Here is a 16,490-nt window from a genome sequence, read left to right as displayed (position 1 = left end):
CAGGAGGTTAAAAGCTTACAGTGAAGAAGACATCGAGCCTTCATCAGGATGACTATAAGCCTTCATCGCTCGTCCACCAGAAGAAGTCTCCCACACTACACGGCACACACACGAAGGGGAGGAGCAGTATGCAAAGGAGATCTCAGAAATCTAATGACTAGGTATTCAGATTCTCAGAAATCTAATGGATATGTACGTGCTTTACCTATGTAAATGTCAGGCTTTGCTTTGTTCGGTGTGCAAGTTAGGAACAATCCCCCTTGTACCTGGCATGTGCGCAGCGCTGAATAAACATACTTGCTTTGTAACCTTACGTGGGTTATAAAGTCTGATTCCACACGTCAATATGCAAAATAAATTTTTGCAAGTTTTTTATGCAGTGCATTTGCTGGTAACCAAAGATTTTTTTTCTTTTATTGCTAGCATTCAGACTTTGTTTTCAATACAATGCCTTTTTGTGCATTACAAATGAAATGCTATACTGTTCCCCAAATCTCATTTATAATCCTTTCCCTTCACATTTCTTCTTGCTGTTTTATCATTAATGCTAATGTTCTGTTGATACTTAAGAAGAACTTCCATTACTAAAAATGAATAAATGAATGAAATGCACTAGAAAACCACAACATTGAGGTGAAGGCAACAGTAAACAGCCTAGGCACAGTTCTCACCATATTTCAACTGAGAAAGCACCAGTAATAGGTCAGTTATAGAAATGACATTTTCTGTTTCCATTATTGGCATTACATAGTATGCTAACTTTATCCTTCAAGACTTCTTAAGTTTTAAAGGTAAGGCATACTGAAAAATACAAACTGTATTTTAAATGACAAAATCATATATACTTACCTAAAAGGATACTATTTAACACTGGATAAACTTAGCCCCAGAATTCAGCCACAGGCATCCTAACTTTCATAAACTTTCTGTACTTATCCTGCCCAGAGTTTTTGGAGACTTGTCTGCTTCCCTAACTGTTTAAAACTACTAAAACTACTGACTCCTTCTCAACCTCTTAACATCTACAACAGAACATTTTCTCATGGTGTATCATTTTTGTGCCAGAGTATTTTTTCCTATTTTACATCTAGTAATTCAATTTTCACTTTTATCCCTCTTGTACTATATCAAGCAGCACTACATTCAGTCATCTGGACGCCCCTGGAGAAAAGTGCAGAAACCAAATTCAAGTTATCTGATATCTTTTCTAAAGCATCAATTGGAAAAATAACACATTCTAGTTAAAATAACAAACTCCTGCACTTGTTAAATGTCAATGCTCAGTATGAGAATACAGTATTTCACAAACACCGGTTTATACCATTGAATCCCAGTAAACTAGCAATTACTTGTAACAGGACACAGGCTTTGGGCAAAACCATTTGTTTTTCTCCAGTGTTCCTACAGCTGCTTTCTAAAATATTTATTTTGCTTATTACTATGTATTCAGAAGAACCAATTTCTACTGTAATTAAGAACTTCTACATTGGTTTATTTTCATACTAATCTGTCTTGTCAACATTTTTTTGGTCCTCATAATAAGCAATAAATCTATACTTCTGTACTGATAACGACTGTCAAGAGTAAAGAGAAAATGCACTTAACAACAAACGAAGAGATCTTCTAAAAATAGCTCTCCATTCAAAATAATTCAGTAGGTACACTGATTGTGTCTCCCTAAAGTCTAAATATCACTTATCAATCACGATTTTTTTTTCCAGACTACTGGAATGCTTTGTGAGCATGAAAAAAACCCAGAGTAATTCCTTATACGTTCGTATAGTCAAGGCAAAGAAAAGGAAAGGAAACGAAGATAAGCGTATTGGAAATGATGGGTAATTAAAGTTAAAATCCAAACCCACGCTCATAAGCCCTAAAGTCACAGGACTGTTTTCAGTTTTTCACTGAAGCTACAGCTGTAGCAACACCTCAGTGGGGTGGCAGTTTTAGAAATACACTAGATGTTTGAGTATTTTACACTGTTTCAAAAAGGCTTAGGAGGAAGAGGTAAACTGACTGATTATTTACAAAGTGAAACTAGTTTTCCTTCTCAACTCAAATTGTCTTATTTTTCTTCAACTTCTTTTCTTTGCCTGACTTATGTAGTAAGTTTTTTCACAGCTCTCTTCATTCTCAAAATCTATTTCTTTAAGCAGCACACAGATCTCTGTGCCAACGCATCACAATGAAAAATGCTCTCCCTACCCTCTTCCAAATAATGTTATCCTACACAGACTGAAAAATATTAGCATAATAAAAATGGTGATGAAAAAAGAAAGCACAACAGACAGCATAAGCTAGGCAGTTCTATGCTGAAAGGCTCTAAAAAAGATTCTCAAGCACCCAGGAAGAATAGCAGCAGATGAAGTTCAGTAAGGAAGGTCAAGTTCAAAAAAGATAAAATGCACATGGTCATTTAGGTGGTTTTTTTTGGTAATTTATTTACTACATTGTGTTTTCAATATATCTTTGTTAAATACAAAGAGAACTATACAATTTTATACACAAAGAAGTTTCTGGAAGCTTAACGGAAAGAGAGAGAGAATGCTGAAGATGGTTGTTATGAACGAAAAAAGAGGAAATAAGCGTGGTAAATAGTAACACTATGTTAAGTGGTACCATAATAAGCCATGACAACGCAACATCACCTGTGAAGAAAATCCATCCACTTTCAACTGCTACAAGAATTTTTAGTTGATTGCTTTTATTCTCAGTTGGATCCATTTCAGAGTACCCTGTGAAATGTTATCTTTAAATTACAGTAGTATTGCCTCTGTTTGAAATTAAAGCCATGGATTCTAAAACAGTTGCTCAGGTTGAGGTAAGTATTCTTACAACATACTTACACATACTATGTGACTTAATCAAAATGGCACAGTACCAAGATTCCAAGTATCATCTCATCTTTGATGAGGAATGTATTGGCAGGAAAGTTATAAGTATGCTGCTGGCACAATCACTTTCTTATCTTACCTGGTAAAGGTCGGTGTAGAGTGTATCCCCAGGTGAATGAAGTTAATCAGAGGAAAAGGAACACTGAAGCAACTAAGAGTGGTGGCAGGGTTTGTGGTGAACCCTCTATTTTGCTTCCGATTTCTTGCTTAATCAAGACAAGATCCAGTGACTTCTTTTTTTAATTTTGACAGCTTAACACAGCACAGTTATGTGCTATAATAAATTAATATTTACTTGCTCTCAAGCATCAGTGGTCTTAGCAACGCCTCTTGAAAGTCAAAGTGTATAAAAATAAAGGTGTAATTCTAATGCATTCAAAAATTACAGTGCACATTTTCAGGATCAGCTCTCCTACTTCCTAGGATAAAGCTGGGAAAATTCTGACAGTGTAAAAGATTATGAAATTCCCTGCAGAAATGTCTCTTGGATCTCACATAAAAATTACAAAAATGAGTATTCATCAAATAAAGCACATGCTGACAGGTACTGATGCTGTATTCACAAATGGTGGAAACTTATCACTACTGCAAGACAGAAAATAAAAAGCTTCAAAACTAATGGTTTCTTTAGGTTTTCAGATCTTGAAGATGTATTTTCCCATCTGAGAGACAATCATCACTGAAGTATTTTCTTACTTGTGAATCACCAATGGATGATTAAAGTGCACACAATAACAATAATTGAATTTTATTTCAGATAACTTCATGATAACTTACTGATCATTTACTTATATATTAATAATGAAGATATTGCAGCCGAAAAAGTGATGTCTGACTGTTGATAACACAAATATGAGGCAGTAGAATTTTGCCAATAATGTTAACTTGTAGCCACTTAATATACATCAATATTTAATTAAATCCGTATGTGCGGAGTGTCCAGATGTTGTTTTTTAATTTAATAATGATGGAACCAATGAGAGGCTGATAGGTTTGTAAACTAAGCCTTCAGAACATGTAGAATTCCACAGGGCCTTTAAAAGAGAAAAAAGAAAGAAAAAAAGAAAAAAAAGAAATGGAATGAAATCTTAAAGATATATGGTTCGATGGTAAAACAAGGTTATATGAAAAATGTTCATTTATGCAGATATGCAGGCAGCATGTAATAATTAAGCTTCTCTCACACTAATCACCAACATAACAAGGAATTAAGTGACTACATACAAAAATGGAAATATGACTCGAGCTTGTGCATGACCGTTCAGTAGAAAACAGCAATTTACTACAGATGTCAGGTTTGCACAGGAAAAAAGTCACCTGAATGAGACAGTTCATGCTAATAGAGGGAACCTACATATAGGATGCACACAACTTGAAAATATTTCCAAATTATAATAAAACTGTGTAAATAGATCAAGCTGCATTAAAAAGCACTAATATTAAACACACAGATATGGAGAAGTGTACGTTGTATAGACTACATTGCCTTATAATACAGTAGTTATCCACAGCTAATTTTTGAAGTTTGCTTACTGGTCTTCAAGCTGAGTCTATATTCATTTATACATATACACACACACAATATATATATATATATGATACCCACACACACACATGAGTGTGTATATATATATATTAAGGAAACATGCTCAAAGCCTATTACAAAATCTATGTAGGAGAATTTCTATTAAGTTGAATCTAATTTACTAAATACTTAATTCATTTACTTTTGGTAATGTTTTGAATTTTGAAATCAACTTTTCTTTTGTAATTTTGCCTTTCGTTTTGACTACTTGTTGTTTATAAAGGAACCAAACTGAAAAGATTTCAGTGCTGGGAAGATATTCCCAAACCCACCTCTTGCCTTATAGAGGGGATACTACAGATATTCAGTGGCATACGTGAACAAAATCAGTTAAGTATAATTCAATGAGACAAATATGTCTTTTTAAATTTCAAACCAATGAAAACTATTGAAAGGTATATTCTGTTAGTAGTACGTGTAAAAGCAGATGTATGTTAAAAGTATGCTATTAATTCCAGGGAGAACTGCTTGTTTATTTAATACTTATAGGTGTGATATACTGTCTAGTAGCACCTTCCCAGTGGAAACAATGGAACTGTGAATCTGGTCAAAATATACTATTACAGTACAATTGTGTTAAGTTACTCTCACTCAAAAGCATTGCACAGAAATTAAAGGAATAAAAAACAAATGACACGAAATATCCTGAAAGATAAAATCATATGCTTGAGTGAAAAAGTAAACTCATGGACTACTCCAAGGAGAAGGCAGCAATGGTACTAAAGCAGATAAAACTGTAAAAGCATTCTCTTCAAACATAAACTGAAAAAAATTAGGACATATAAATTATAATAACTAGAGCTCTATCTTTTTCCCTTTCTTCCCTACCCCAAAATATCTAAACAAAATATGAATGGAATGAATACTGACCAGACTTACTGTGATTAGTACCTTATATTTTACTGTGCTTTGAAAGCGAGATAACACCATAACTGCAAATATAAAGGCAGAATAAGCTTATGACGTGACAAAGAAATAGAGTAAATAGGAAGATAGAGAAGTAAAAAGTTAAGAAAAGCCCTGCAATTACTAGAGCTGTCTTACAGAAATATTATATTTTAAATGATATGGACACTACAGTATTAGACAGATTTTGTTCTTTAAGGAAACTCCACTGTTATATAAAAGTCACATTTTACTGCAAATATTTAAACAGAACTTTATATAGTAGCCAAGTTACATTCTACAAATCAAAACTGAAGACTATCCATACTAACAGAGCACCACTACAGAATATGAAATGAACTGGTTAATGGAAGCCTGTCTCATTTCCACATTACACCTCCCCGTTTCTGTCTCAGAACCCACTTTACTTTTTAAGCTCATTTATATGACAAACTTTATCCAAATTCAAACAGGAAATTCTTAAGGTTCTAACAATTAGAAAATACATCTGGTAAGATGAAGCAGGATGTTTTAGGTGGCAAAATGCAAGCCATTTCACACTGTAACAAATCGTACCATATTGTTGGCTTATATATATTAAACTAAAAAGCTTAAGTTCATTAGTATTCTTTCCCTGCCTTCCTAAAGCAGAGGACATAGTGTATTGCAGTCCCTTACAGCATCCCTAAGCTGTGGCTGCTGGGCAGAGGAGAAGGACTGAGAAGCAGCAGAAAGGAACAGTTAGAGCACCTATCTCTGTTATTCTCTCCTAGGTAAACACCGAGGTTCCACAGAGAGCAGTGACAAAAGCTTGAGTGGGAAATGTGCAAGGTTATGTACAACAACCTACTAACAAATGCATCTTGAAAATGTATTAGCATGGACACTTATTAATTTTACTTTTGCATGGTAGTACAGGTGTTTGGATTCAGTCCCTAGTTAAGAATCACCGAACATTGTTGTAAACACAATGCTGGTAGCCAACACGGAAAGATAATTATTGTATGTAGCTTTTTAAATCAAACTGTAAGTAGACTGGGAGCAGTAACAAGTCTGAGACCTTAGAAGTTCAAATAAAACATAAGGCAATCACTGAACAGGAGATACTCATTAAAAGGGGAATGAGTTAAGTATGAGAGCAAAAACAAAGAACAGCAGTTCAGAGTTCTGAAATCTATAATATCAGCAAAGAAAACATAGAGAAGACACTGTAGAAGTCATGCTAACTTCTGGTCCAGGTAGAATAAAGTTACATACAAACTCTTCTCATCCAAAGACTGACAAAGTAACACTGAATTGTAATTCTTTTGGTGAGAGAAGAGAATTGTATCGTGATTGTTTGATCCTGCTTTCGAGACACAGTCTAACAAAAACTCAGTTGCAGTGGCACATGCTTATGCACTTATGTGTTCCCGGCATGAATCATAGGACTACCTACTTAGCTAGAATCATATCACTTACTGTAATCTTGTAATCAGACACAATGCGAGTTCTATCTACTAATCCTTTACTCTATTTTTGTAATTGGATTGACACATAAATTCTTGATCCCTCAGTATAATAAGGCTGTACAGAAACAGGAAGGTGAAGGAGATTAAATCAGTATTGGTAATTTAAGACACATTCATCTTTTAGCAGTCTCCCTGTTGTGCATGTGGCTCTTACTGAAAGACTCCCAACATGTTTTAAGTGATTCCTAGTATACATGTTTGAAGAAGGTGTAACTTTATGTGGAGATACCTTGACTTTTAGCAGTAGGAAAAAATTAACATTCTAAGAAACCTGGATTACTTCATAATGTCTTCTCTCAGTACTTGTGGCAGTTGGCTTGATACTCAACTTTCAGAGAAGCAAAGCGGTCATTTTAATCACTCTGGGAAACTGACACTTCTCATCTTTGAAGAACTTGGACTCCCTTATCACAACTTTAAACTTTGTGTTTTAACTCTTATTAAGTTTTAGATTGCATTAGATTGTTTTTGTACAGAAGACAGATTAGGCACTAAAGTTTCTTGTTCAAATGAATCTTTATGTGTAACATTATCTTTACTGCTACCAACTTTGACTTCTGCATGCTTGGTAATACAGCACTCAAAAGATTTCAATGAGAAAATCTCAGTGCAGTGCTTGGGAGAAAGCATTAATGTATCAGAAGCGTTACCCAAAAATTTACAGGTATTGTAGAAGATTACATGAACTCGAACTCTGCTGATCACTGTGATAGTCAGAATCTGACTCTAACTGTGCTATATATCCACCAAGCTGAAACTCAGCTTATTCATTTCCACTCAGGTAATGTCTCATATACTTACCAAAAATATTCAAAGGAAACACTGTCTTGACTTCTTCAGAGTAGTTTGACAGACAGAAGAACATTTCTTCCATTTAAATGTTGCAGTTCTTTAATCTTTACCTATTCCTTCCTAGAGATAGACTGGTTTCTCTCTCTTTTTCTCTATTTTGGTTACTGTACACCCCAAGGATTCACTCTTGATTTAATTCAAAGAAAGAACTTCCACTTACTTTTAATGACAAAGATACATAATTCCAAGGTTAAAGAATAGTCTCTCATAACTACAGAATATATTATCCAGAAGTCAAGCAAAACAACACTTTGCTTTCTTTTGCAGCTTAAGTTTCCAATTCTGTTACTCTCTCTTCCCACTTTAGGACATTCTTCATCCAAAACCACAAAAAAAATGGCATCACAAACAACAGATACAGACAACAATGTATCTTCTGCTTTCTTGTTTAAGTACACATATTTTTCCCTACAAAATATTTGGCAACAAAGTAGATTATTGACATTAATTTAACATAACTGCATCAGATGGAAGGATCAAAGGCAATTGTAAATGCTGCAAATTAAGCAAGTAGAGTAAAATGAAATAATTTTATCAGGCATCATAAAAAACTAAAAGGAAAGGTAGTAAATAAACATTCTTTTGTTGAAAAGACTAAAGTAAGACTACTCTCAGAATCAGAGATCACAGGAAAAAAATTAAAGAATTAAGACAATTATTAAGTTTATACAGGGAAACAAATTAATATGAAAGAAAGCAAAACAAACTCTTCTCAGAAACACTAACTTAAGGACTTACAAAAAAACTACAGTCTGAAGTGTATTTTTTACTTAAAACATCAGTGAAATAATTCTATGCAAATTACCGATAATACATTTATCTGCCTATCACTAGCTTTTAAAGAAACATTAAGGATTAAAATAGGAAACCTTTGGTGTCTTTTTTTTTTTTTTTTTGCTTTACAGTATCAAGTCTGAAGTGAGGAGGGAATTAACTTAAATTTTCTGCTTAACCATTCAAATAGTTACCTCAAATAGTCAACATGTCATTTTCAGAACATGACCAGTGGGGTTAAAATCATATTTTGCATTCTCTGCTTTGCTTTGGGATGGACTATATAATCTAATTTCACATTAGCAAACACACGTTTGCAGATACATATACTTAAACAAATCCTGGATAAAATGATGTACTATATCACTCTCCAAGGTTACATTTTGCTCTTGAAAATCTTATATACAAGTAAAGAATATCAATTTAATTGCCATGCAGCTAAAATGGGAACACAGCTGAACTAATTGTTACCTGTAATAGCCATCCTTTGAGGAGAAGCTACATGAACTAATAAATGAATGAGCAAAAATTTTTTAACACTAACAGTAGGCAAAGTGTTAACACCATTTATTTGCACATCCTTCTAAATTCTTGCATGGCTTAAATTCCCTTCATGATGATCATAGCAGCAATGTCTTATTCCTTCAGATTGGTTCAACTTCCTCTAACCTATTCCTTGTGACACAATTTTTACAAGTAAAAGCAAAGGTGGATGTGCTGTTCCATGCAAAAATATTTCAAATATCCTTTTGCATAATAGTACCCTATGTAAGTAAACATATTATCTCAATCATAATACGGTAGAGGAATTTTACCAAGAAGGTTGAAAAATGCAGTTACAAGCATGGATAACAGCAGCATAAACCATCACATACTTGGTTTGGGTCAGGATAGGAAGCAGAACCAAATGTGCAAAACATAGCTGTTTAAAAAAGTACCCTACAAATAGTATATTCTCTTTTCTTTTTTGCAGAAGACTTAGCATCTAAGCTCTAGGTAATCACATACTTATTAAGGATAATTAGTACCATCACAAAGATTGTATTGCACCATTACATAAAGACATTTAAATATTTGAATATTATAGGATTTTCACCATCAGTAAATACACCTCATAGTTTCTGCATGCCCAAAAGCATTGTTACTATCTCACAGACACCACAGAACATACAGGCTCATATTTTGCAACCGATGCACAAGAATTCAGTGGAGATATGTACATCAACTAAAATATTGACACATTTGACCTACAAAAAATACTCAAAGGAAAAGAAAAAGCCTGTGTTAAAAGAAATACACAAGAAGAGCCATTATTAACTTTTTTTCCAAAGTACCTTGCTAAAGATAATAATAAAAAAACAGTACTCCTGTTTTGAATTATTATTGTTTTTGTTTTTTTTAAGTAGTGACTACAAGAACTTTTTTCATTAAAATGTAGAACATAAACGTTTCTGTCTTCACAAGAATCCTGAAATACTGGAAGACAAAACTTGAATGCTCCACTGACACAAAACAAACTGAATGAAAGGTTTCAAAACCTGCTTTGATTGCAATGTTTCTTTTATAAATTGGAAGCAGCAATGCAGAAACACAGCCTGAGCTTGCAGAACAGTCTTTAGTAAGCTCAAATGAGCGAACAGAAAAGGTGTCCTAAATATCAAATACTGCAGCATACTTAATCTCAGATTATTTAAGAAGGCTCACATAAGGAAGCAAATCTATCACTTACATTCAACTGATGTATCAGTAAAAAGAGAAATCTTTTAAAACAAAAGACAGAAACGAAAAACAGACAGAAAATGTTTTCCACTATGTTCCTTCATAAGAGAAGAAAAACAATCAATTCGCTTTATAAGAGAAATTTTGACTGACGCTCTTCAAGAGCTTTAACAATACTTGGCATAAGCGTACTTATTCTGTTATCTTCCGAATGCAAATATTGTTCAGACAGCATATGGTGATTATAAATGTACTAATGTCATTAATTTGTTAATAAACATAAATAACCATCAATACTGAAGAAAATTAGAATCCACTAAATACATGTCCTCCACATTCCCTTATGTTAATTATGAGCTGTTTGCAAAGCATAAAATTAATAGAGAATTGGTATGCTAGCAGGTAGTTGCAATTATATTCTCATGTTGCAGAAGCCATCTGAGAATCAATTAACAGCAAAGGATGAATGGTGTTCCAGTAAGTTCCATTAAATCAATGCATGGAGACAACAGCAGCAGAGGCACACAGGCTGATAGAACTTTGAACACCCATAAAGATGTTTTTTTTTTTAAAAAAAAAAAGTACTGCTCAATACAGCTACTTACATCATGGCCAAAAAGTTCTGTCTGTGTGGATTTATCTGCCTGGGAAGCAAGAGCCTTCTGCAAACACTGAGCCTTTTCCTGTAAAACAAAATAACAGCATAGGTGAGTCATCCTTTTACTCACTGGGCTTTGCAGCTACAAATAACTAAATAAGTACAGAACTCAGACTGTACAGACACTATTCTCACTGAGAGAATAAGGTTTATCTGCTTACTATTATTTCCTTACGTCAACTTTCTCTTAAATAGACAGGAAAGTCCAACTATATGGGAGAGCTGGGCCCACGAGAAGGATTGTCACTGCAGTGTGATGGGAAGGATCTTTTTTTCCACAGCAGATGCAAGCCTTAACGTACAAAGATGCAACCTCCTCAGAAGAATATTGGTACAACATCCCTCTTGCTCAATACAAACACATTAGCAAAGCCTAAATAATTCTTGGTCCCAATTTCTGCTTCTCTCACCTGTCTCACTTTGCACCTCAGTTATTTTTGAAGTCTCATGCGGAAACCCTGGGACTGACTCAAGAGAATAAATATGGCCATTTTGAGACAAACATGCTTTACAAAAAAGCATTTTGGGGCTCTTCACTGATAAGAAATGATCCTCATCAAGTCCTTTCATACATCAAGGTTTTTGTTTTTTTTTTTCCTTCAGGAAAGTATTTTGATCAATCAATTGTAAATACATTGGATAAGGCAGAAAAAGGGACAGAGGAGGGTGAGGTACCATGAAGGGAGTCCTTTGGTGCACTGATTTATGTTTCCTTATCTACCAAAACAGTTTTATTTTTCAGCTCCATACATAGAAAATTCTTAAGTCATCTTGGATGAAAACTCCTCATAAAAAATAAAACAAGAATATGTTTCCATATTGCTGACAAGTATGTATTACAGCAAAAACAAAACGTACATAAACTGAATTTTTGGTTAATTGGATCTCAAGTTGAATGGAACTCTGGTTTTACTGCAATAAATACATAGAAACTTTAGAAATTTCAGCTATTGTTCGGATTGCATTTTATTTCATAACTATCCTGCATAATTTTAAAATCAAATGTTATTAATTTCAAGGCAAGACGCATACCACTAAATTGAGTGAATTTTCACCAAAAGCTTTTAAATAGCAGGAAAATGACACCAAAATGGCCCTGTCTCTGGTATTTCAGCTTTTCAAATAAGAAAAAGCAAGCAAATAAACCAGCAATTCACTGTTCTCAAGTTTGCTGATGTAAGATAATTTCCTCATTTCCAACAGAAAAAGTCCACCTTCTTGAGGTTTGAATTTACTGGTCTATTGCCAACAGATTTTTTTAAAGACTGACAACATTAGATATGTACTTTCTCATTTAGACAGTAAAGCTTTACTGCTAAAAAGCTCTGAATCTTCAGTTACCAACCCAGACATTGACAGGAATATTCAAGTAACACAATCAGATCAAATCCAGTACTAAGCTGTGGACATGACCAAATTTAACATTTGCATTTTTTCTAAGTGGAGCCACAAATACACATTTTCAAATAAACAGGAAAACAAGTAATTAAACACGTGAACAAAACTTTCAATAAGGTAACCCATTAATCAAGAAAGCTAGGACAGTTGGAATAATCAAATCCATTCTTTCCATGAGCTGCTCATTTAACTGTGTATGCACACTACGACCTATTTTCAACATAGTAATCCAAGTTCTGACTCCACATTAACGTCTTTACCAGAAGCAAAGTTAAAGACTTTAGCATTGACAATAAGCAATATCTTCTCTTTATCCTACAGAAAAAAAAAGTACTTTCAATTGCACTGATATGAATTAATTATTTTCTCAAGTATTAAAGTTAAAAGTGTAGTGCATGCCACCTTATTTCCAGTGATGTGGCAAACACCTACAAATAGTTTAAAGTCATATTTCCAAGCAGTAATTTTTTATACAAAACAGTACTCTTCTGGAAGAGACTATGTATACTTAATAGCCATTCAACTTCATTTTAGTTATGTTTCACTAACTTGTACTATATTTCTAGAATTCTTGTTGCTGGTGTAAAATAGCTGCTCCAACAGGCACGCCTTTGTTTATGAAATAATTGAATAATAACACTGAAGTTAATAGAAATATAAATATACTATAAGGTGTTGTTTCCAATATAAAACACTTAAAATGATGAGTTTGTAATTTAAATATAATTTCATGCTCTATTGATTATATCAATAGACAGACTTCATATCGAGCTAATTTGACAAAATGCTGGAAAAAAAACTTGCTGCACTGCAGTATGAAACATATATAGAATATAGCATAATAGAAGAGAAAACAAAACTTCAATGTAACTATCTACATAGAAGTATAGCAGATCTTCACACAATAAGTACACAGTAATCCTACTCAACCTCTGCAATAAATTTATAGACAATTTCACTATATAATAAACAATTGTAAATATTTTGCAATATTTGCTGGATATATATGGCATTGGCTTCTTTTGGACACATTTTCTGTTCATATCTATGCACAGCACAGCATTTCAGACTCAGATCACAAAGACCATCTGCAGAGAGGTACTATTCTACAAAGAATAAAAACTGCTTGCAAGAGAGAATTTTCATCTTTGCCCAAATACTTCCCATTCAAAATCTTACAAAAAATACTAATATGACATTCAGTCATGAATTCATTTTACTTTAGCAATTACTGCTTTCTAGCAATCAGTACGACACAGCCAAGTCCCCACAGTTACTCTACTCCCTGCTATTTGAATGGACAACATCCTAAGAGCACTGCCCTGAGTTGAGTGGCCTATGGTACTATGTGAAAGGCAGTAATTTTGTTAAAACCACCAATACATATGCGAAAGACAGATGTCTGAGTGCTCAGGTGCTGGAAAAGTGCTTTTGGAAATAAAAGCCTGTTTTTTTTCCCCAATTAGAGCAAATCAGTCAAATAAAAGTTCACCTTCACAAACCAGATAGCAAGCTTTAACATTAACTCAACAAAGAAATAAGTTGTCTAGAAATATTTTTGTACTGTAGCCTTAAACTTACACCATTAATGGCAGAGAATTTTAATATTATAAACATTTTTAAACATTTTTCATGTTCTCAATCTTCCCTGAGACTTTCTAGACATTTTGAAACATTATCTTCTTTCAGAGGCTTCCAAATGAAGCTGAATCATCAGTGACTTTTTCCATACAGTTCCAGTGCTCCTACCACTTCTATACTGCACCCTGTAGCCTTCTCCATTTATCAAAAAAGTTCCAAAAGTTGCTTCACAAGTCTGTGTTGAGAGGTAGTCATTCTGAGGAAGCCAAAGCACAGTATAAGGTAATTCCTTCACGTCTCCATTTTTCTCATGTGGTATTTCATAGAGTTGCAGAACATTAAGTAGACCTATTCTCTTGCTTTCTGTCCTTCCATTGCATGTATCTAGAAAAAGATAGCTCCACCTTCTCTACAGGACCTTAGGAAGCAGAAGACTTCAGAGAGATCCCTCTTTATCCTTCTCTTGAGCATGAGAAGAACATCCCACTGACTCTAATGTCATATGCTCTAATCCTCTGCGCTTCATAATGGTCCAGTGAAAGGAGCCTCTCTAAAGACTAAAAAGGGATCCAATCATTCATTTTTGAGATTCTTTTAGATCAGGTAAACAAACTACTACCAGGCGTATTTTTCAAATAGAGCATAAACTTTTTTTTTTTACCCTTCCCACACACTGTTATTACTTATTAAAATAAATAGCTTCAAGAATACACTTGCATGGTGGCAGAACTAACAGCAGAAAAAACTTCTCATTGACTAGGTTGATCCTAATTAGTGAAATAAAAACCAACACAAGAGCATCTGTTGGCACTTCTGAAGTCACATAGCAATTTACAGCAACACTGTCAGCAACATTCATCACAAAATCACACTCTCATGACCATGTGCTTATATACTTTTTATATTATATTTGCAGTAAGTTACTGAGAGGTGCTGTAATAGTAGAGTAACATGCTTCAGCTGATCACTAGTGTGTAAAAATATTATATATTAAATAAGAAAAAAATTGAAGTACAAAAGGATATAAACACAAATCAGTAGCACTGCTTGAATCACAATAGAGCACCAAAATGTTGACCAAACCAAGTTTACTTCCAGAGACACAAGAAATGAGGAAGACTACTGCAGTCAGAGTGATGGTAAAGACTTTGTGTTAGACAAGAAAAAGAAAGTGCTTTTCTAAAGATTATATCCTCTAAACACATGATTTAAAAAGTATCAACAAAAGCTACTTTGAGAATTCTTGAACTCATTACCATCATCTGCTAACATTATTAGAAGAGAACAAACCCTAGCACCTCCATTAAAATTGGTGTTGCTCATCAGATTAGCACAACTTATGCTATTTGCCCTCTCCAGAACAAAACAGTGAAGGCCAGTCTCCTGGTAGGCACCACTCATCCTATGAAACAAGCATTCCACCTTTCATCTGCCAGCACCCTGTCCCTGACACATCATTTGATCAACCAATTACTTTACTTCTTACTATGCTACCCATGAAGCTTGTCATATTAAGCTGGAAATCTTCAGCTGACAATTTTTTTTTTCCTGTTTCACGATGACAGGACAGAACACTTCAGATAAAAGGAAAGGAAAAAGTTTAAGATGATCTGCTTAAGTATGCTTGGGAATCATTACCCGCTTTTCAAAAACATCTCCCATCTACCTCCCCCAAATATACTTCCCAAACCCAAAATTTAATGACCGGTCATGCAAACCAGCAAGAAACGTCCACTGTGACTGCAGTGATCTAGCCTGAAATGAGAAGATTCCCTTCTATACAGGCTAACGTCCAACTGCTTATTTCTGCAGGTGCTCATATGCCATCAACAGTCATGTAATGGAAAGCAGTTACAGTGGCCGACAGACTCATATGGTGTAACGACCGGAAAGATCAACATGATGGAGAAGGCACTACAAAAAAGGCAGAAGGACCAGCACAATAAAAAGGTGCTACAAAGGAAGGGAAGTAGAACGCTCATCTGTATCAGAAGATTCTGGGTTCGCAGGGAAAAACTTCCACCAAGGAGGGATCTCAAGAAAGACATCCTTCCTCAGTGGTAGTCAGCCCTTAAATGAGGCTTAAGAGGAGTGGAGCCTGCCTCCGCCCCCTCGGCTCACACAGGTGAATTGCCTTCACCTGTGCTCCCAGGGCTGACTGGGTCTTTCCTCCAGGTGCTCCATCAGCAGTTCAGGGCATGACTTGCAGTTCCAATACATATGGTTAAGAGATGCTCCTTTATAACACAAGTTCACTCTTGAACAGAGCAGTTCCCTGCCTATGCTGTTCTTGCAGGAGTCCAGAGGAACAGCTGAAACTGCAGAAACATCAAGTTTTGTACCCTAAGGAAGTCCCATAAATTAGGAGGATCAACAAGTAACATAAACGCATCACTGGCCATATCTTACATCTCTACTCATCTGATGGGGAATTGCTAGCAACTCAGCAAGTACCTCCTTTTAATATGACATGATTGGGGCAATAGGACATGAAAATGCCTTGGACAAAACAGACAAATTATTTTAACATTTGGACATACCAAAATTACCTTGGACACTAAAAAAGCTTTATTACTATAGTTTCAACTTGATTTTTTTTTTAGTTGCATGCTGCATACAGTGAATTAGCATAA

General features: G+C 34.7%; 1 protein-coding gene across 4 annotated transcripts in view; it reads right to left on the bottom strand.

The window, feature by feature from the left end:
* CCSER1 (coiled-coil serine rich protein 1) overlaps nt 1-16,490 on the bottom strand; it is a 632,727-nt gene that overhangs the window by 223,662 nt on the left and 392,575 nt on the right. For 3 of the 4 annotated variants that reach the window (XR_002438019.1, XR_002438018.1, XM_021394792.1), the window contains exon 9: nt 10,826-10,903. Coding sequence is in view for 2 of the 4 variants with exons in the window: in XM_021394792.1 (XP_021250467.1) it covers nt 10,826-10,903 (78 nt within the window). In the remaining 2 variants the exon portion in view is untranslated. Of the gene's footprint in view, nt 1-3,121; nt 3,929-10,825; nt 10,904-16,490 lie in introns of those variants that run through there. The other variant, XM_021394793.1, reaches the window with a different exon arrangement.

Source organism: Numida meleagris, chromosome 4 (assembly GCF_002078875.1).
Source record: "Numida meleagris isolate 19003 breed g44 Domestic line chromosome 4, NumMel1.0, whole genome shotgun sequence".
Classification (NCBI taxonomy): domain Eukaryota; kingdom Metazoa; phylum Chordata; class Aves; order Galliformes; family Numididae; genus Numida; species Numida meleagris.
The sequence above is the reverse complement of the archived record's forward strand: the minus strand, read 5'-3'. Positions and strand labels throughout refer to the sequence as shown.